General features: G+C 41.6%; 1 protein-coding gene across 2 annotated transcripts in view; it reads right to left on the reverse strand.

The window, feature by feature from the left end:
* Nucleotides 1–3,839: 3,839 nt before the first annotated feature.
* DUSP12 (dual specificity phosphatase 12) overlaps nucleotides 3,840–21,791 on the reverse strand; it is a 35,187-nt gene continuing 17,235 nt past the window's right edge. For both annotated transcript variants that reach the window (XM_089683076.1, XM_089683078.1), the window contains 5 exons: nucleotides 21,289–21,402; nucleotides 17,224–17,342; nucleotides 14,569–14,659; nucleotides 13,860–14,037; nucleotides 3,840–4,156 (listed from right to left, as the gene is read on the reverse strand). In XM_089683076.1, the coding sequence (XP_089539202.1) occupies nucleotides 4,010–4,156; nucleotides 13,860–14,037; nucleotides 14,569–14,659; nucleotides 17,224–17,342; nucleotides 21,289–21,402 (649 nt within the window). In that variant the 3' untranslated portion in view covers nucleotides 3,840–4,009. The remainder of the gene's footprint in view (nucleotides 4,157–13,859; nucleotides 14,038–14,568; nucleotides 14,660–17,223; nucleotides 17,343–21,288; nucleotides 21,403–21,791) is intronic.

The following is a 21,791-nucleotide window of genomic DNA, read 5'->3' on the forward strand; positions in this document are numbered from 1 at the left end:
TCTCAACTGGCAATTGCTTGGTCATGCAAAACTGTACCCAAATATAATGTATAACTTTGTGTTCACACAGAGCTTTCATTTGGTGGTATTTGATCACCACTGTTTTTTTTTTTCTATGAACGAAAAAAAGCCAACGAATATTGAAAAAACCCACAATATTTTCGACTTTCTGTTTTAAAATGATATATCCAATAAAATCAAATTTCTACATGATTTTAGGCCAAAACGCATTCTGCTACGTCTTTGGTAACAAAAATCCCAATAAGTGTATATTACTTGGTTTGTGTGAACACTATATTGCCAGAAGTACTGGGACGCCTGCCTTTACACACACATGAACTTTAATGGCATCCCAGTCTTAGTCCGTAGGGTTCAATATTGAGTTGGCCCACCCTTTGCAGCTATAAAAGCTTCAACTCTTCTGGGAAGGCTGTCCATAAGGTTTAGGAGTGTGTCTATGGGAATGTTTGACCATTCTTCCAGAAGCACTGATGTCTGATGAGAAGGCCTGGCTCACAGTCTGCAGTTTAATTCATCCCAAAGGTGTTCTATCATGTTGAGGTCAGGACTCTGTACAGGCCAGTCAAGTGCCTCCACCCAAAACTCACTCATCCATGTCTTTATGGACCTTGCTTTGTGCACTGGTGCTCAGTCATGTTGGAACAGGAAGGGACCATCCCCAAACTGTTCCCACAAAGTTGGGAACATGAAATTGTTCAAAATGTCTTGGAATGCTGACGCCTTAAGAGTTCCCTTCACTGGAACAAGCCCAACCCTGGAAAAACAACCTCACATCATAATCCCTCCTCCAAATTTACACTTGGCACAATGCAGTCAGGCAAGTACCGTTCTCCCAGGAACCGCCAAACCTAGACACGTCCATCAGATTGCCAGACAGAGAAGCTCTAGAGTCCAGTGGCAGCGTGCTTTACACCACTGCATCCGCCGCTTTGCATTGCAGTTGGTAATGTAAGGCTTGCATGCAGCTACTCGGCCATAGAAACCCATTCCTTGAAGCTCTGTACGCATTGTTGTTGTGCTAATCTGAAGGCCACACGAAGTTTGGAGGTCTTTAGCTATTGACTCTGCAGATAGTTGGTGACTTCTGCGCACTGTGCGCTTCAGTATGTGCTGACCCTGCTCTGTCATATTACGTGGCCTACCACTCCGTGGCTGAGTTGCTGTGGTTCCCAGTTGCTTCCACTTTGTTATAATACCACTAACAGGTGATCGTAGAATATTTAGCAGCAAGGAAATTTCACGGATGGACTTTTTGCAGAGGTGGCAACCTATCACGGTACCGCACTTGAATTCACTGAGCTCCTGAGAGTGACCCATCCTTTCACAAATGTTTGTAGAAGTAGTCTGCATGCCTAGGTGCTTGATTTTATACACCTGTGGTCATGAAAGTGATTAGAACACCTGAATCCAATGATTTGGAGGGGTGTCCCAATACTTTTGGCAATATAGTGTGTGTATGTATATATATATATATATATATATATATATATATATATATACACATACATACATACATACATACATACATACAGTTGCAAGAAAAAGTATGTAAACCCCTTGGGATTACGTGGAGTTTTGCATGAATTGGGCATAAAATGTGCTCTGAACGTCATCTAAGTCACAACAATAGAAGAACACAGTCTGCTGAACATAATACTACACAAACATTAGATGTTGCCATGGTTTAATTGCACATAACATGTAAACATTCACAGTGCAGGGAGGAAAAAGTATGTGAGGCCCTCATGTAGTACCCATCCCTTCTATATTCCATAATCCCCTTATACTGCTCTAACCTTCCATCTGTTTTTATACTTGCCTTCAATGCAGTAGAGTGGTGGCCAATTTCTCATAATCAAAAGGAGGAAGGGAGAAGCCAATATCAACACACCCAGGATAAGGGGGGGGTGCACCATCTTTATTACCAATGCAACAGAGCAGGTACGAGGTGGTATCAAAAAGTTTTGACACAAATTTTTTAACATGCCAACAGATGGCAGCACAAGGCTGCATGCAGTCAGAGGGAACACTGACCTTCATAAGTCCTGTGTACATAGGGAGCTGTGTAACTGGTGCTAATCTGACCATGTGCATTACCACTTCTGCTATTTCATCATGAATAGCAAGTTAGAACAAAGAGCAAACGTGAACTGATGAGAACAATCCACAACACTGCTGCCATTTTTATTTTGTAAAGCACTGCGCAAACTATTGGCACTATATAAATTCTGTATACTATTAATAATTGTCAGTGCGTCATACAGAATAGTCCAGGCAATCCTCATGTGTGATTTGAACATGTGCCGTGTTGCTGCAGAATTTTTCCCCAGGCTGATAACCCAGGAACACTGCATCAATGACTACCAAGAACTCAGTCAGTGCGCTGTGGATGACCCTCTCTTCATGTAGAGGATCATTACCGATGACGATACTTGGCTGTACGGGTTTCACCCAAAATTTCGAGTTTGCTTCCAATGAACACAGGATGATGTCTTTGGGCACACTGACTTTTAAAGGTTGGTGCTCCCTGTGACTGTGTGGCCAGCCTTCTGCTGCCATCTGTTGGCATGTTACAAAACTAGTCTCAAAACTTTTTGATACTACCTCGTCTTATGCCATTAAAATGCATTAACATCTAACCACTAAGTGATTTTTATGGTCTTTAACATTTTGTCTTCTTGGTTACTAGAAAATATACACATATTCCCTAACTGCACAGTTTTATGAGGGCTTGCATTTTGTTGTGTAATAATTTAGTCAAGCAGCGCACAAAAAGCAGAGAGCAGTTAAAGAGGGGTTAGACAATGAAGAGTCAAGAGGAGAGAAAATGAGGAGATAGAAAGAAAACAGAGACCAGAAAGCTGTTGCAGATGAAAAAAGTTGCAGAGATGGAAGAAAAGGAAAGTGGGTACTGGGCCAGTGGAGGAGCAAGGGAGTGCAAAGGATGTATGTAGGTGGAGTAGTAGGAATAACACCAGAGTAGTCTTTGAGAAAGGAGGAGGATATTGGAGACTGGAGAGTGGTGGAAGAGAAAGAGAAGAGAGGATGAAGACATGAAATATGCAGAGAGAAGGAAACTGGTGTGCATGGAATAGGAGACAATAGGATAGCTTTTTTTTTCTTAAGCTGTCCATACATGTAGTGAATTCCACTCACTGGCACTGTCTTGATTGAATAATTAAAGGAGCTGGGCAGAAATGTGTAACCTGAACTTTGCTTACATCCTGATCCTGGAAGTGTTGGCTGGCAAAATACAAAGCCACAGTAAAAGAGTCATGAATTTGCACTTCATGGATGGAGGTAACGGTTAGATGTTTTACATTCAGCCTGCTTGCTATTGATGTGTGGCCAGTGGTGTATTCAGATTTTGTACTGCCCTAGGCAGAAAGAGCCTGACATTGTTCAAGAGCACCCCTGCCCTCCACCAGAGCCTTCCACTACCACTGCCCCCCATACACCAGCCACCATCCCCCATGGCGATAGAGAGAAAGACACTCACCTTCACAGCTCCGGACATCCCCAGGAACGAGAGTCGGGCTGTGCAACCCACAGGATCTCTTGGAACCCACCAGGTCCCCATGCCGTGTGTGTCCCTTCTGCCGTTCCTTCTTCCAAGGGGCAGTGCTGCCACCCGCCCTGAAAAATGCTGCCCTAGGCAAATGCTTTGTGGTAAATACACCCCTGTGTGTGGCCATCTTTAGCAGCACAGTGGTTACAAACAGTAATTAATGTTGTTTTTGTCCTCAGTTAAAATGTATATTTATGAAAATGTAAAAAAGCTCTTGGAAAACCATAGGTTAAGAAAACATGGAGACTAATTTGTTTTAATTTTTTTGAACAGTTTAATGTCACATTTAACACTGACAACTATAGTTTCTCCTTGAAAGCAATAATGATTGATGATAACTAGAACTAATAACATGCTAAAATATTTTATTACATTTATTAGCATCATAGTTATACGCATCAGTCCTGGTTTACTAAAGTATCACCTTCCACAGATAGGAAAAGGCTTCACCTCATCAACTCTGTTCTTATGCACCTGGAATGCTGGAGTCACCCACCGACCACAAGAACACTGTTCTCCATACCAGTTGAATGAGCCCAATTTTGAGTGACATCTGGGGCAGAGGAGCTGAAAATATATAAAATATTAGTATTAATAGTAAAGATAAACTATGCAGTGATTTAGTAAGAATACAAATGATTCACTTTGACAAGTGTAGGCATATTTCAAAATGATTGTGAAAAAAGCTTAGACAGATAAATCCAGAAAGATCTTAACAAGCCCCCTCCTAGGCAGGTGGGCTATGTAATAACCCAGAAGGTTTAAAGTTGAATTGAAAGTATTATTTTAAACGGCCTCCCGCTCTCTTGTTCTGGGAGGACATCATATAATGTCCTCCCACTCTAGCTGCAAATGAGCGCCCCTGGGGGCGCATGCCGCGGCAACAGGTGGTGCACTGTGTCCCTTGGAGACAGGAGAGCACTGATCATGGTAAAGAGACGATGGTGTAGGCTCTTTACCATGTGATCAGCTGTGTCCAATCACAGCTGATCACATGTAAATAGGAAATGCCGGTTATCGGTAGTCCTCTCCTCACACTGACAGCGTGTGAGAAGGGCCGATAAGCAGCAATCCTTAGAGGAGACATCTACACTGATCAGGGCATTGATCATTAGTGCCCTGATTATCAGTGCAGCCCAATCCGTCCTGCCCATCAGTGCCACCTATCAGTACCCAGTGATGCCCGTCAGTGACCATCAGTGCTGCCCACCATTGCCCATCAGTGATGCCTGTCTATGCCACTTATCAGTGTCCATCAATGCTGCCTATCTGTGCCCATTACTGCTGCCTATCTGTGCCCATCAGTGATGCCTGTCAGTGCCACCTATTCGTTCCCATCAGTGCCACCTGTCAGTGCCCATCAGTGATGCCTGTCAGTGCCCATCAGTGATGCCTGTCAGTGCCCATCAGTGCAGCCTCATCAGCACACATCGGTGAGAAGGATTCTTTATTTACATAATTTTATAACAAACTAAAAAAAAAAGTTTTTTTTCCAAAAAAAAGTTCGGTCTTTTTTCGTTTATTTAGCAAAAAATAGCTCAGTGGTGATTAAATACCACCAAAATAAAGTTCTATATGTACCAAACAATGATAAAGGTTTTGTTTGGGTACAGTGTTACAGGACCGCGCAATTGTAATTCAAAGTGAAAGTTAAAAATCTACCTGGGCAGGAAGGGGGTGAAAGTGCCCAACAGGCAAGTGGTTAAAGCTGTGGTTCCCATTTTTTTTTTACCTTAGGTACTCATTTAAAAATCCTTACATTCAAAACCTATTTTAAACTTGGCACCAATTACAAGCGAGAACGCCAGTGATTAGCTATGGGAAACAGCCCCAATGAAAGCAATGGGAGGCTGCCAGCTCATACACATGAGTGCAGAAAAAAAAATAAAGAAGGGAAAAAGGGGTATTCCCACATTCTCTTTATTTAAAGGCTATGCAGCATAGGAGTGGAGGAGGTAGGCAACATTTGTAGCAGTTACAGTACATCCACTTTAAGTGTCAGAGGTGACAAATGACATGAAAAGTCTGTGGAAGCATTAAAGAAAACTCATCCTGCAGCAAATCATGGCTAAGTGAAGTCAGACCTCTGTCAGAACTAATCTCCATGCTTGTTCCAGGTTTGTAAAGCAAAGAACCACAGACATTGGATCAGCATGATAGCCAGGCAGGTCACATGCTCAGGAGGAGTGGACAGCAATGACAACCTCCAGGTGTCCCTTAAATCTGTTTCTCCTAGTTTTTGGGTCAGACTATTTGGTAAAGCAGTCACACGTGTGTTTTTACAAGTGATAAAAGTTTACAGGTTTGTCTGCTATATTTGAAAAACGATTGAACAGACTAGTCCAAAATGAAGACTGAGGAATGGTACAAAATTATTTCTGAGGTGAAGTGCTATATGATATAGCATCAAATCCACCTTCTTTTAATGCTAAAGATGATAGATTTTGAGGCCTTGAGAAAAGGTTAGCTATCTGTAGCATGAAATTTCATTTAGTAAGAAGGATATCATTTTTCAAAAGATCTGGACAGCTACTGTATGTCTGAGTTAATGCTGACTTACCGCAAAAGCTAACTTACCTGAAAAATCCTTTGTCTGGAGTACAGTACAGGATGCAGAATCTTAGTCTTAGACAACTAGGGTATACAGTTAGCTTCAGGTGATTGGACACCGAAAAACAAAGCAGTAAGGACAGCGCTAGAATAACCCCTTCCACTCACAGCAAGCCTCAGTTTAGTAGCAAGCACCAAGGAGTGAATCAGAAGAACAGGTCTTTGAGTCAAGTCATTATCCTAATTTTTTAATCATACATTATAGGACACAGGATCCTAGTCTTAGAGGATTCCAAAAGCAATGCAACAGGGGGTAGGCAACATGCAAAAGAAATGCAAACAGGCGAGACGTACCAAAGGACAGACAAAGGACTCGAAAACCCTGATCGGCCTAAAGGACCTTATGCCTGAAAAACTGGTGTCATAAGATGCCTGAACATCTACCTGGTAAAAGTTAAACAGTGAACAGAACACCAGATGGCGGCCTTGCAAATCTGAAAATCGAAAGCCTGATGCAGAAAAGAAGGTACTTTATCCTTCAAACTGTAGGCACGAGTGATGACCTGTCTAATTTACCTGGCAATGGTGGAATCGAAAAACAGGATATCATCTATGGAGACCCTCAGGAATGACAAAAAATGAATTGTGTAAAGGAAGCCACAGCTGATAGGTAGACACACAGCACATTCCACATCCAGACAGTGCAGATAAATATCCTTGGAATGTTTCGGAGCAGGGCAAAAAGGAGGGAAGCACAATGTCCTGGTTCAAGTGGAAGGAGGAAACTACCTTGAGAAAAGAGGCTTTAGGCCACAAAGACAATCCTTTTTACAGGAAACACTAGGAAGGTTCCTTAATTTACCTTGTCCCTGTGATCCCCCGACCGATGTCCTCCCGCTGTGTCCTCTGGCCGATGCCGGCATCCGTCTTCTGGGTTCCCTTCCCTGCGAGCGTTGTGATGCAGGGGGGCGGAACCAGCAGAAGATTCAAAAAAGTAAAAACGTGACATACACACAATACATTGTAATCTCTTAGGAGTACATTACTGTATCAAACCATTTTACCTCAGTTTTGTCTCCAGTGCTTTGTTCAGTGCCCTGCCTGCACTTTTACCGTTCTTTCCGCCTAGAAACTTGAGAAAGTCCATGGCATCCAAAAAAGTGTCCCTTTAGGTCAAAAGTGGTTTAAGACCAGCTAGAAAACAGTGATAGTGAATTAGAATCACTTGCACAATTGAGCAATAGTGATTCGTGGGGAAAGTCGTCATCAGACACTGAAAGTGACGACAATGATGATTCTGCGACTGAGCTCAGTGATGCGCGAACTTGGTGCTCTATATCAAATCTCTGTGTTTTTGGTTTGATTACATTACTGAATTAAATGTATTATTATATTATTTTTTATAATTATTTAATATGTTATAATTTATGATTTCCTGTTTCAAACTTTATCATACCCAGGATGTTTACTAGACTCTTGTTTGGACAGATTTAAGTAGGTTATTCCTAAGAATTACAGGCCTACAATATAAAACAACAAAATTCCATAAAAAACAATGTACCGCTTTGACATTCAAAAATATTGACATAATTAGACCACCAGGAAGGTTAAGGGATAAGGTCACCATCTATGAGAAATGTCTTGCAGAAGTGATACCCATGAGGAAGGCAACCTTGAGAGTAAGGAAAGATAGGGAGATATCCCTGGTAGGCCCCAAAGAAGTTTTTTGAAGAACCAATAAAACCAAAGTTGAGGTATCATGGAGTGACTGGGAAGTTTACAGGGCAAACAATGTGAGCGACACACTGCACAAATGCACAATAAGTGATAAGCATTCGGTTTCTGGAGAAGAATGGCTAAGGACAAAATTTTACCCTTAATGATACTTACAACCAAACGCTGTTCCAGGCCAGATTGAAAGAATCATGGGTTGATAAGAGTCCAAGGATGTTGATTGGGAGCTGGATTTCTGCCAATGACTAATTCCCCTGAACCAATAGGCCATCCAGAACTCCACCCCAGCCGAAAGGCTGGCATCTGTCATAAGCACTTTCCAAGAAAATGGGAAAAAGGACTTCCCTGACTCCAGCACCGGAGTGGAAATCCACCTTCCAAAAGCAAGTTTGGTTTTACTGGTGAAGAGAAAAGGATGGTCCAGAAGCTGAATCTGCTTATCGCACAAAGCTAGAATATTATGTTAAACTAGCCTAGAGTGAAACTGGGCATATGGTACTGCCCCAAAGGAGGTTACCATCTCAACCAAGACCCTCATGCAAAACCAAAATTATGGGGTTGTCTCCTGGTCTGTAGGGTCTGAACATAGGTGCAGGGAGAATAAGGCCCAGCTATTAAATGCAGTAGGTTGGTTCTAGTGCTTGCTTCTGAAGATTAGGGATCCATGTGAACCTCTTCAGTGCTTGCACCATCCGACAGACATTAGCTGAGAAAGTCCAAACTGACCATTTTATCAAGAGGAGGTTAGCCAGGTATATCAAGACACGGGTCTCTTGAAAGCGCAGATGAGCTATGACAAATGCAAAAAGATGGTGAAGACAGATCAAAAGGAAGGACAACAAACTGATAATGCTGCATATCTATAGCAGATCACAAGTAATGTCAATGTGGGAGGAAGATGGGGTTGTGCAATTAGGCATGCTTGATGTCCACAGAGGTCAGAAGGTCTCCCAGCTCAAGACACGCAATGACTAACCTGGCAGAAGTCCAGACCTTACAGCGAAAGTGTGAGTACAGGTTGGACACAGAAGTCCGAGAGAAACAAATGCTCCTTCAACGCAGGAACCAAAGGTTTGCCTGTAGAGGCTTTTGCTTTCTTCCTCTAGGGTAAGAGTACTCCTTCCTCTAGTGACTTCTTGATGCAAATGTCCAAACGGTGTACTCACCAAACAGGCGTTGGTCTTTAAAAAGGCATCCACACAAGAGGCTTCTTGTATGGAAGCTACACAGACCAACACATCCTTTGCATATATACCAAAAGGAGGCTCAACCTGGATATCTGGAAGCGAGTATAAGTGAACCTGTCTATGTTGCAGCAGTGGGTAAGAGCTACAACTGTTGGAGGACAGATGGATCCAGAAGAATGGACCCAGGGTCCCGGGCCATTTCCTTGGACCAGACAGCTATGTGTTAACAGAATACCATGATTGAGATAGCAAGTTGCACAGCAGAGTCAATCAGAGAAAATAGTGCCTTGCAGAGGGCTTCTAATGTCTTATCCACAGGGTCTCTGAAACAAGAACATCTTCAGCAGGAACTTTAAGAATGTTTTAAGCCAGAAATAGCTGGATCCACAGCAGAGACAGTCCACTTCTTCAGGAACCCCTCCTCAATAGGGAATCACTAAGTAGAGTGCTTGGGAGGGACAAAGATTTTTCTAGGATGAGGCCAGTCACTGTACCAGACAGCTTCAGAAGCAAGTATACTAGGAATGTTTTTAAAACCTAGGTTCTAACAAACCTTGGCTGCTGACCTTAAGTTGAGTCAACGTAGCCTGCAACATAGCTAGACAGTTTCACACTGCATTAATAAGACTGAAATAGTATTCTTCAGCTTGGGAGAGATACAGTGCTCAGCATAAATGAGTACACCCCAACAGATTTGTCAGAAAACCTTTACTCTCCTTTCAGAATCAAGATTTTCTGTGGGACACTATACTACAAAATACTCCCACAAATGAGGGCCATTGATTGCAAACAAGATTTGTTAACTTGCACACATAAAAAAAGTATTTTTCTTAACAAATTCATTCAAGACCATGTTGCAAAAATGAATACACCCCAATAAAAGTCTTAGGAGCAAAGCTAAATTTTAGACAACAAAATCCTAACTAAGAAGAAATCAACTACAGGCGAGTCTAATTAAACATGTTTCCAACAGACAGTTGATTATAAATGGCATTACTTACGAAAACCCCTTCCCATTTCATGCTGTCAGAAATGGCACCACATGGAAGAGAAATGCCACAAGGCCTGAGAAAGGAAATCATTTCTTATTTACATCCCTTAGACAGAGTTCTTCCATTACGTACAACTGCGCCATTGGCTGACTTCCTTACGTGGCACTTCTACTTTTCCGTTTCAGAAGTCTGCCTTTGAACAGATTTGTCACCACTGTCCAGGTTCGCCGGGTCTTATCTCTATTCTTTCTGCTTCTTTAAATAGACACCCAGCTCATACCACCCCTTCATATGTTGTGCAATGGGAGTGGAATCTGGCGGTAGCTGTAGACTTGGAGGACTGGAGTAGGGTCTGGTCTTTTGTGGCTAAATGCTCATTTAACACTACCACGTTGAAGGCAGCATATAAGGTGATGACTCGTTTGTATTGGGTTCCGGCCCGTATTCACTGAGCGAACCCGTGGCTGTTTCAAGGGCTGTGCTCATCGAGGGGATGTTTTGCACATATGGTGGTCATGCCCACAATTACTCCGATTTTGGTCCTGTGTATTTGGCCTTCTCCACACCCTGTTTCACTTGACCATTCGTAGGGAGGCCCGGTACGCTCTTCTCCATTGCCCTATACCAGGCTTATTCGCTCATCAGTAGAAGTTGGCCTCCTATCCATTTTTGTTGGCTACTAGAACGATGGCCCACGTCTGGAGGAAGGCGTCCGTCCCCTTTCAAGGTCTGCTGGAGTCGGTGAGCTACATTTAATTGATGGTATTATGAATTCACAGATGTACTGCCCTATATTGAAAGAGAAGTTGCTAAAAATCACTCCATGCCCTTGGTCATCGTGCACTTTTTCAACATGACAATGATCCAAAACACACATATTAGGCTACTGTTGCATTCCTGAAGAACAGGGTGAAAGTGATTCAGTGGCCAAGTATATCTCCTGATCTGAACCCCATCGAACACCTATGGGGAATTCTGAAGAGACAAATTGAGCATCACTCTCCATCCAGAATCCAGGCTCTAAAAGAGGTTGTGCTTAAAGAATGGAAGAAGATAGATATTGCAATATGTCACCAAGTTGTTCATTACATGGCTAGAATACTTGGTGCTGTCCTTACAAATCATGGAGGTCATATAAAATACTAGATGTAGTAGTTTTTGTTGTGGGGTGTATTCATTTTTTTCATCAACTAATTTGAGTAGAACTGATTTTGTAATCTTATATTATTAACCTTACTTTCATGTAATGAGCTAAACAAATGTTCTATAAAACTCAGTTTTGTCAGAATTTTGAAAATTTTTGTGTTCATTGATTAAAATCTTACTTTTCAAAATGGGTGTACTCATTTAGGCTGAGCACTGTATCATCCGATTGGATATCCTTCCATGTTGAGTCCTCTGTGCCAGATGAAGAACCCTCCTCTTCAGGGAGCTTAGAAGCAGTAGAAGGAGAATCAGAGATGGACTCTGGAGAAGAGGCAGAGAGAGTCTGCTTACATCCTCTAGGATCTGAGCAACTAACAGGGCAGGCGGCCTATCCATCTAATCAGACATAGTGGCTTGAAAATTCCACTCTGGAAAGGCAGGAGGAGACCTCTGAAGAGTGTAGCAGCTCAGACTGGGGGCAGTAGTTAGGACTATCAGCATCAGGACCATTAGGGAAGATGCTGCAGACCTTCCCATAGCTGATAATTTGAGAGTCAGCAGGCAAGGTCCGATGACCCAATTGCTAGTCTGCCTTGTGTAGTGAGGGACAGCCTACACAGCAGTACTCAGAGCAGAAAGGGGTTATCTTCCTACTGTTACCAGTCACTGTAGGTAGGAACCCAGAACGTCTAAGGATTGCTGTGCCATGAATCCAAGAGGAGGCAGGAAATCAGGCAACTGACCATGCTCCCAAGAGCTTGTGCCTGTACAGTAAGGCCCCCCAAGACCAAGACTGTGCAGACACGGAGGCAGCCCTGACCCTGCACAGAATTTTGATGGGTAATAGGTGACACATTTGAATTGAGGTAGTGGCTAAACTTGTTCCTTTCTTAGTTGTGCATTACAGGATCCAGGATCTTAGTCTCAAACAACTGTAGTTGCCTTTAGGAAGTGGGACACTGACAAAACTGTAAGTACAGCCCAAGCATAACTCCCACCACTCCCAGCTAAACAAAATTTTAGTGTCTTTTGGTGTACAGACCTCCTCTCCACACTGCTCTGAATGAAGGAAACTTTTTTTTGTTTTCTTTGTTAATTTTTTCATCAGGACTTTTATCAAGCTAATAGCGGTTTATAGCAACTGTGACTTTCAGATTGGTTGACTTCTCAACTGCCCCTTGGAGACTTATATCCGGACACTGTCAGAAAGAAGATGCAGAGCCAGTTTGTGGTATCGCTTTGGTAACTGGATATTGCATTTGGCGCTCACCTAGGCTCAACACGATGAGTTACCATAGTGTACTATACAGGTCCAGGGCTGTTGTCCATCCACCAGTGGAACCCTGACCCTGAAGACACCTCAGGATATCTAAGGACCGTGGAAAGGTTGCGAACTGTTTTGGGACTTTAATTTACTTTATAACATCATGGGAGCACTTTCCAAGGGTGTGTTCTAAATTTTTTTTCTCCCTTTCATGTAGAGATCGTATCAATAACAACAAATTGTGTTCTTTTAGGTTAAATTCAGAGTGTTCACTCTTTAACCACTTGCCCTCCTGAGGAACTAACCCCCTTCCTGACCAGGCCACTTTTTGCGATACGGCGCTGCGTTATTTTAACTGAAAATTGCACGGTCATGCAGCGTTGTACATAGATTACATTTACGTCCTTTTTTCCCCACAAATAGAGCTTTCTTTTGGTGGCATTTGATTGCCTGTGCTGTTTTTATTTTTTGCACTATAAACAAAAAAAGACTGACAATTTTGAAGAAAAAAAAAAAAAACTATATTTTTTACTTTTTGCTATTAAACATGTCCAGTAAAAAATTTAAAAAATCAAATTTCATCATAAATTTAGACCAAAATGTATTCTGCTACATGTCTTTGCTAAAAAAAAAAAAAAAAAAAAATGCCAACACGTTTAAATTAATTGGTGTACGTGAAAGTTGTAGCGTTTACAAATGGCGGTATATATACTGAATTTTTTTGCTTTTGTTTTACTAGTAATGGCGGCAATCAGCAACTTATAGCAGGACTGCGGCGGGCATTCTGACATTGGGGGGAACTGACTTGGTATCACTGACATCCCCAGTGACACCAATACAGTGATCAGTACTAATAAAAAGCACTGACAATGTACTAATGGCACTGGACAGGAAGGGGTTAACATGTGGGGCGATCAAAGGGTTAACTGTGTGCTGTTTTACTATGTGGGCTGTGTGCGTTTCATTGTAAGCACACTGCTTTGTGTGGCTTCCCTATACAGAGCCATACAAAAGCAGTGTGCAGAAGCTGACAGGAGAGAGAGCTGTACTGTTTACATACAGGTCTCTCCCCCCGTCGGAAATCCTTGGAGACCACCGGGTGCTGGTGGGGAATCACCGGACGGGACCCGGTGAATGACAGCCGAGGCCGCAAATGGCGGTGCAGGTAGGGCGTGCCCTTCTTTAGTAGTATTTCAGCTGTAGGGTGGCATGGAAGTGGTTAAAAAGGTATGCTATGCTATTTCACTACAATACAAATACAGATATGAACACTTACTCATAACTTATGGACATCCATGGTGCACACAGTCAAACTTTCTCTGTGGAGTGAACATTGACTGCCTCTACATGTGAAGAGACTCTCTAGGGAAACAAAGATTATAATTTTCCAAATTTACCTGCCCATCCATTACTCCCAAAAGACTTTCCTCCATCCACTGCACAGGTTCTACAAAGTATGAGGTGCATTTGGCAGAGTCTGAGCTATTTAGCACTGGTAATCTTTTATGAGCAAACGCCACAGGTCCAGCACCTAAGGAGTGATTTAAAATGCTTTCTGCACGGAATAAGGAACGCCTGGGGGAAATAAAAAGGTTTAAATAAATCTGTTCTTTCAAAGTATACATAAAACTAACATGAACAAGCAATAGACTGACCAAAGAACTAAAACAGTATCAGATATTTTGTTCTATGTGTGACATGAGACAACACAAACTGAAACATGACTCAAGCACATGCAGAATAGCCAACCTTATAAATGCCATCCAACTCTATATTAAATTTGATTTTAATACTATATGACACCGCTACAAAAGCGGCAGAAGGGTGGTGACACGTCTACACAACCTTGGTAATGCACACACGAATTAATGCAGTGTATAAGAGGAATAGGGGTACATTCTAGCTATTACATACTTAATATGGAGATACAGCATTTCTTCAGTTTATTTAGTATATAGAAGAGGTGGAGGTGATTTTTGCATGCAGCGAAAAACACAGCTACTAGGAACAATTTCCAAATTGTAGTAATTTTCATGTAAAAAGATCTTATATGAAAGACATACTTAGTACAATGAATACATCTTTCCTTAGGAAAGCAAATCCAACCTGCATTTCCTGCAGCGATACAGAACCTCTTTAGTTTGAGTTACGGAGCTAGGATCCAAAGCAAACACTTCACGTGGCAACTTTTGCAATTCTGAGAAAAGCCAAAAAAAAAAAGTAATTAGCTGTTAAGTATACGTTACCTCAAACATTTATATTTCATATGCACCTATCATCCGATAGAAAAGCTGCTTTAGCTTTTTTACAGCTCAAGTTGTTGGAAAAGTTAACACTGGTTCGATAGAAAGGTGTGACTTTGCTGACCTGTGTTCACAGCTAAATGTGCCTACAATGGGCATGTGAGCATCAGAATAGGAATAAAGAGCAACGGAAGAAGGTGGCCTGGTCGAATGAATCACATTTTCTTATATATCATATGGATGGCTGGGTGCAAGTGTGTTGTTCAATTGGGGCAAAAATGGCACGAAGATGCACTATGGGAAGAAGGCTGTGATCTGCTACTGAGGGCTTGGTGCCAGATATCACAGTAGACTTTTAGAGGTCTAGTGGAGTCCATGCCGCAAAGGGTCAGAGCTGCTTTGGTGGTAAAAAGAGGACCTACTCAATATTAAGTGGGTGATCATGTTATGGTGGGTGGTAGTAATGTTATGACTGATCAGTGTATGTGTCTGGGTTTTCATACAGTCAATAGTAAATCTAGCCCGTTTGCTTTTTTTAATGTCTTCATTTGTTTACAAATGCCTGCTGATCCTACCAGTTGCCAATATTTCCCATTTCTATCTGGCCATATAAGCCACAGAAGCAGATCTATGCTGGTGTGGTCAGTTTGCTTAGCTGCCACTGCAGTTTGAATACAAGAGGCTCTTGCACATCCCTGCCTACAGCCAGCACTTGGAGTTTCAATGAAGCTAAAGGTCTCCTGTCAACTGTTGTCAGCAAAAGCTGCGTACGTTCTTCTGCAAGTCACTGCACTCCCAGCCCTCTGAGCTACAAGAGAACCCCCCCTACCCCCCTAAAAAGCTCCATTTCCATTTATTTTTAGACATTTCAGCATGCACAGAACAGCAGTAGGATGCTGAACAGCCAGGCAATTTTTAAATACCTGGGGAGAATTGGCAGGTTTTTGCCCCCACATCACCATTAGTTTTAATGAACCCCAATATCCTTCCCCCAAGACTTCATATCAGTGTAAATGGAAACTAATAATTTGGGTAAATTTGTAACAAAACTTTTTCAAATGTTTAAACTTTTTAACTAATTCACAGCAAATTACAGCTAGTTGTCATTACAGCCTTCACACCTAAATGTCTTTGACAAGCAAACTAACATAGTATACAAAAAGGAACATCTGGGTAGACATGTGAATCTGAAACTCAAATTTCGAATAGAATAGAACCAGCTATTCTTCACAATGAATTTGGATAAGATATTTTCAAATTTGATTAAAATACTTCTAATCTATTGAAAAAATCTGATTTTGGTTGAAAACAAATAAAACAAATTTTGTTACGAATGCAACAGAACAAAATTAGTAACTTAACGAATTGATACGAAACAAAACTAATTTTTGTGTTCTGCACATGTCTAGATCTGGGCTTTGATGATTAAGCTTTCATACCTTGATGAATATAGGGCTGTACTGTTGGCAATGGGGGATGGGTGCAAGGGAACCTGTATTTTACCTGTTTAGGAGTAGAGGTTTGTTATACAAATAGGAGGAATGCAATGCTTAAGATACAGTATATCTAAAGCCAAAGCATAATTTTTAATTTTAGATTTTTTTTTTCCCCTGAACTGAGAGGTTCATCTACAAACCGTAGTCGTGCAACTTTACGATAGACATAACATACTGCTCCTTACACCTAAGGAATTCATTTTGAGAAGCTTGCAGCCGACCAACATTTAAAAACCATCTCTAGTATATATTTTTTTTCCTTAAGTACTTTTCTATCCCCTCCTGTTGTGACAAAAAAGGTTTTGAATGTTCTGCTCAACCTCTTCACTCTCCAGTACTGTCCTTTCCATCCTCCTCAGAAGCTGGTTGCCATTGTTCTTCTACAATAAATGATGGCCAGCCTAATCCTACCACTTTCTGTGCAGCAGACTTTCAATAACATCTCTTGGCAGTGTATTGTCACTATGCAGCTTGACCTCACTGCATAATGCTGCACAGAACAGCACTCAATTATCACAACATCAGTAGCGCTCTATGCAGCAGTACTGGCACTGTTGAACAGTGGTCTCCAAACTGTTGCCCGGGGGCGAGATGCGGTCCTGTGCTTGCCTTTATCCAGCCCTGGGGGCACTATTCATCCCACTGATACAAGACACTATTCTGCCCACTGATACCAACAATGGAACATAATTCCTCCTACTGACAATGGGGCACAATTCCTTCCTCTAATACCAAAGATAGGGATTCCAGGAAAAATTCTACTTTCACTGGCCACGGTCTGACCCCCCTAAAGTCTGAAGGACAATAAACTTGCCCTTTGTGTAGAAAGTTTGAAGACCCCTGCTGTACAAGAAGGACCGTGCTTGTCAAGTGACTGGCTAGAAAACTCTTGAAATGAAGGTATGTACCAGAAGGGGGAGGTGATAAAGTCAATCAGGAGTTGGACTTCAAAAACTCCATCTCTGGACAGAAGTGATTGGCACATGATGTTTTACAAAAGTTAGCATGAAAAATGCATTTACCAGGGTATTTTTCCGTTATCTTCTGCAGTCGATACTGTTTATAACTTGCACTGCTCATATCCACTTCACAACCCATTGCTTCAAATAGTGCTAGTTGGTTTACAAACTCCTCATTGATTCTGAAAGAAGCACATTTAATTCAATTCATTGTGAAAATAAGCAGATTTCATTAACTCGTTCAGCTACATTAAAGCTGAAGTTTCTTCTGCTTATATTTTGCCTTCCCTGGTTTCTCCCTTTCCCCTTTATCAACATGTTAAATAAACATTATCAACATTTTTAAATAAAATATGCTTCTATAAGCAGTGCAGGGAAATCATGGCTGATGCTTCTTCTGAAAATATCACAGCACCCCGATTCAGTATTATTCTCAAAAGCCTCAGCCCTGATTCAAGCAGTAGGCTGGTTCTTGGGAGGAGACATGTAAATATTAACACCTTATGGGCAGCTCACAAATTTCCTAGCATGCTTACCAGCTGGCCTGAAAAAAAAAATTGACCCCGCTAACAATTCACTTAAAAAAAACAGTTCTTTTTTATTTATTATTTTTGGCGGGGGGTTGCAGGCTAGCTGGTAAGTGTGCTGGGAAATATTTGTTTGGGGTGTGTTAAGCCCTTCCATCTGCATCTTACTGCAAAGGCTAGTTAAAAATTAGGGTTGTTGTCATCTTTTAGTATAGTTTGCTCACTGGATTTGGCGTGGGGACATATTGGATGCCTTCAACGACCTCCTTCCAGGCATGCGTGCCCTTCATTTATCCATAGCTATTTATGCTCCAACTTGGAGACTCTCAGATATAGAGTTAGGACTGCAATACACAGAGGAGCCTTGACAAGGCACTGCAGCTTCCAAATATATTTGCAATATATGAATTGTTTGACAGGGTTAATTTGTTTTTTTGTTCTGTTTTTCAGGCTAGCTGGTAAGTGTGTTGGGATTTCTTTTGTTTGTTTGTGATGTGGAAAGCCCTTCTATGTGAACCTTACTGCAAAGGCTAATTATAATTTGGGGTGGTAACCATCTTTTTGTAAAGTTTGTTTTATGTGTCAGTCTGGAGGTGTGGGTGTTCCTAGACAGACTGTATATGACTGCAAATCACTTTAGCTAATACCCCATTTGAGGTTAGCATCACACATACTGTAGGTGTTGGCTAGAGTGAAAGAACGTAAAGTGGTTGTAAACCTCTGGCATAAAATATGAACAAAGCATATCCCTCTATAGAGTGTACTTGTCTCAGTCCAGAGTACTAAGTAAAATTTCTGTCTACTGCCTTGTTCCTCTGTTATCTGCATGAAAGGTTTTCTTGACACCAAGAGGTAAAAAGGTGACAGGGGGGAGAGCTCAGCACACAGCCTGTGCATGACAGCCTCAGCTCTGTTCCTATGTGCTGTGTGAAGGGGAATGTGTGCCTTTGCTCCAATCAGCTCTCAGCACTCCTTACGGAGCTCTGCAGAATGTAATTTCAGCTACCCGTATCCGGCTTTCTAAAATCTTAGACAAACGGTACAAATTCTAAACTATGAATGGCTGCAGAGAAGAGAAGACTACAGATAAATAGGCACAACATGCGTAGGAGCATTTGTTTAATCTCTGAGCATTACCTGAGGATTGTCCCTTCACTGGGTATATGTAAGGGTTTACAACCACTTTAAATCCAATGAATAAATGAGGTGGGCCAGCCACTGTAAGAATGGGAATGAAAGGCCCAGCCAGGAAATGAGTCAGGCTTCATCTGACTTGCATACAAAGGAAAAGAGCAGGGCACCAGACGAATGTGTGATAAGAACAACAATAGTATAATGTTGCACACTTGCATCGAAGCTATCGGTGACTTTGCAGTTGTACGGCCTCTCATAGTTATGCATACATAGTTATCACCCAAACTGTACTATCCGCTCCTCGCACAACCTCCTACTCTCTAGTTCCTTTGTCCCCTCCTCCCATGCTCTTCTCCAGAGCCTCCCCCATCCTCTGGAACTCTCTACCCCAATTTATCAGACTTTTGACGACTCTACTCACTTTCAGGCGATCTCTGAAAACCTCTCTCTTCAGGGAAGCCTATCCTGCCTTCAGCTAATAATGGAATCTTCTATTACTCCTACCAGTCAATCCCCCACAGTTATTACCTTTTGTACCACTAGCCCCTCCCTCTTAGATTGTAAGCTCCAAGGAGCAGGGCCCTCCTAACCCTCTTGTATTGAACTGTATTGTTGCTGTATTGTCTCCTGTTATATTGTAAAGCGCTGAGCAAACTGTTTGCGCTATATAAATCCTGTATAGTAATAATACTTTCTCTGATGATCCCGTTCTATCATTGAATGGCTCAGCCTTCTCAGCTGTTCAAGTTGTTTGGCTAGCCCCACCCACTGTTCCATTTTTGATTGGTTCCTTGGACGGGTACACGGCCTATAAATTCTCCTTCTTCCCCCTGGGCGGACCAGCTCAATAAAGGAGGAAGAGCATCGGAAACGCGTCACGGCCCATCCATCTGTCACTCATTGGTGCCTGTCATACTTGTGTCTTTTGGCGGTAGTAGAGGGGAGACATGTTGCCGGCCGGCATCCATTCATGAGCGGATCCACGTGTGTGCCTCACATCTGATCACAGTCCACACCCACGAGCGGACCCCTGTGAGTCTCACAGTGGATGTCCGTCCATCCATCCTCATGGGAGAGAGCTGTATTTTGACGCCATCTTGATCTATTGAGCTGTTCACAGGTTGCCCTGATGTAAGTGTGCTACATAGTATTATTTTTATCACACATTCATCTGGTACCCTGCTCTTTTGTTTTGCATGTCCATGAGGAATTCCCCATATCCTTGGTGAGGTGCTGCCGGAATGGTATTTCACTCCATAGTGATCCAGCTGCCCAACTCTGATGCAGATCCATTTATGGACTAGAATATATTTTGCACTGTTTACAGTATATTTATATAATTTTTATTTATACCGATTTGTTTCCATTGTTGTCTATGAGCACTGGATTTGGCTGGCTTGTTATGGTTTCATATAACTTGCAGCATCTTCTAATGTGCAGCGTGAGAAGCTCACAGTATGCAGTGAAATCATTTTAGTACAGGAGAGGAGCCTGTACCACTGATGGTAAGGCTGGAGTTCAGCCTTCACAACACAATGACTGATGTGCAGTACAGGGTAGCAAACAAAAGTGCCTCCATCCAAAGACACAAACTGTTTTTTGTTCAATTTATATTATTTTATTTTTTTTTACAGTTTGCAAGCCTAAAAACTAAAAATGTTTTACATAAGAGTTTCAATTACAAATAAAAATTATTATTCACAAACAACGTTATTTACATTACATGGTGCATTCATAACCCTCTGTTTAAAAAGCATGCCAGCTGCATTACTCTACTAGCATATGAAGATGGGATGTGCCATATTCAAAATTTCGTATATATTTGTCCAATCTTTTTTTTTATTGTTCCTTTTTTTAGTTTTGTATAGCACATGTGGAAGGGTTAGGTTTTTGCTGCTGTCTGTGTCCCCTCTTGGGAGACTCCCCCTCTCTATTTGTGGTCACCACTGTCACAAAAACAGAAATTAATTTTTGTATCAAAAATTTGACAACTGTAGCAGTAGGGGGGGGTGAAGGGAAACATTCCAGTGGGGACAGCTGTTCCAGTGACAGCTCTTCCCTTCGCTTTACAGAGATTTTTACTTGCTTCCAGTTGTACATGACGTTAAGGGAAATCCTCCCAAAATGACACAGACAGAAAGAATACTGCCAGGTGTTATAATCGATCCCTACTGCAAAACTAGAAACATTTAGATACATTTTAAAGTACAGGAATACAAGGAAGAGACTTTGGAGAGCATATATTCTCAGAGTGTCACCTACTGGCTTCAGTTATTAAACTTTTATAAGCAATATTTGTTTTATAATAGATTAAAATAACATGTTTTATTTTAGTACAAACATAAAAAATAAAGTATATAAAGCACTATAAAATCCCTTTAAACTATTAGTAGTATTCTGTATATTCACATAAAACTATTAAGTAGTAAATACAAGGTTGGTAGAGTTCATTTCCACACAAACATACCTAATATCAGATTTTGTGTCCTGTAGTCTTCTGTATGCTTCTTCATAAGTACAACTTGTTGTGTTCATCAAATATGCTACAACTACAGCAGCACTTCGGCTAACTCCAGCATGGCTGTTGGGGGAAAAAAAAAATAATAATTTGTAATGCATCCACATTCTCATTTTCCAGTTGTGCAAGAACATTTGCAATGAACAATGGAATTATACAGTTACAGTATGTTACTTTGTGTGCCAAGCACCCCTTTTTGTGTTCTGGATAGAGCAGAGAAAGATTAGAACCCATGTCATGCTGCCCCCCGCTACGTTGACTCACCCTCACCATTTGTATTGACCATTGCAACCAGCAAAGAAGGAAGGAAAGTCAAACTTTTACAGTTGTCACCAGAGGTGTGGCAAAATCTTCCAATGGAGATACCTGTTCTGGTAACAACTGTAAGAGAATTCCCCTCTTTTATTATTTATTTATTTCAGGTACTTCTATAGCGCCGTCAATTTACACAG

This window comes from Staurois parvus, unplaced genomic scaffold (genome assembly GCF_062004578.1).
Source record: "Staurois parvus isolate SC_StPar_1 unplaced genomic scaffold, SC_StPar_1.0 ptg000300l, whole genome shotgun sequence".
Classification (NCBI taxonomy): domain Eukaryota; kingdom Metazoa; phylum Chordata; class Amphibia; order Anura; family Ranidae; genus Staurois; species Staurois parvus.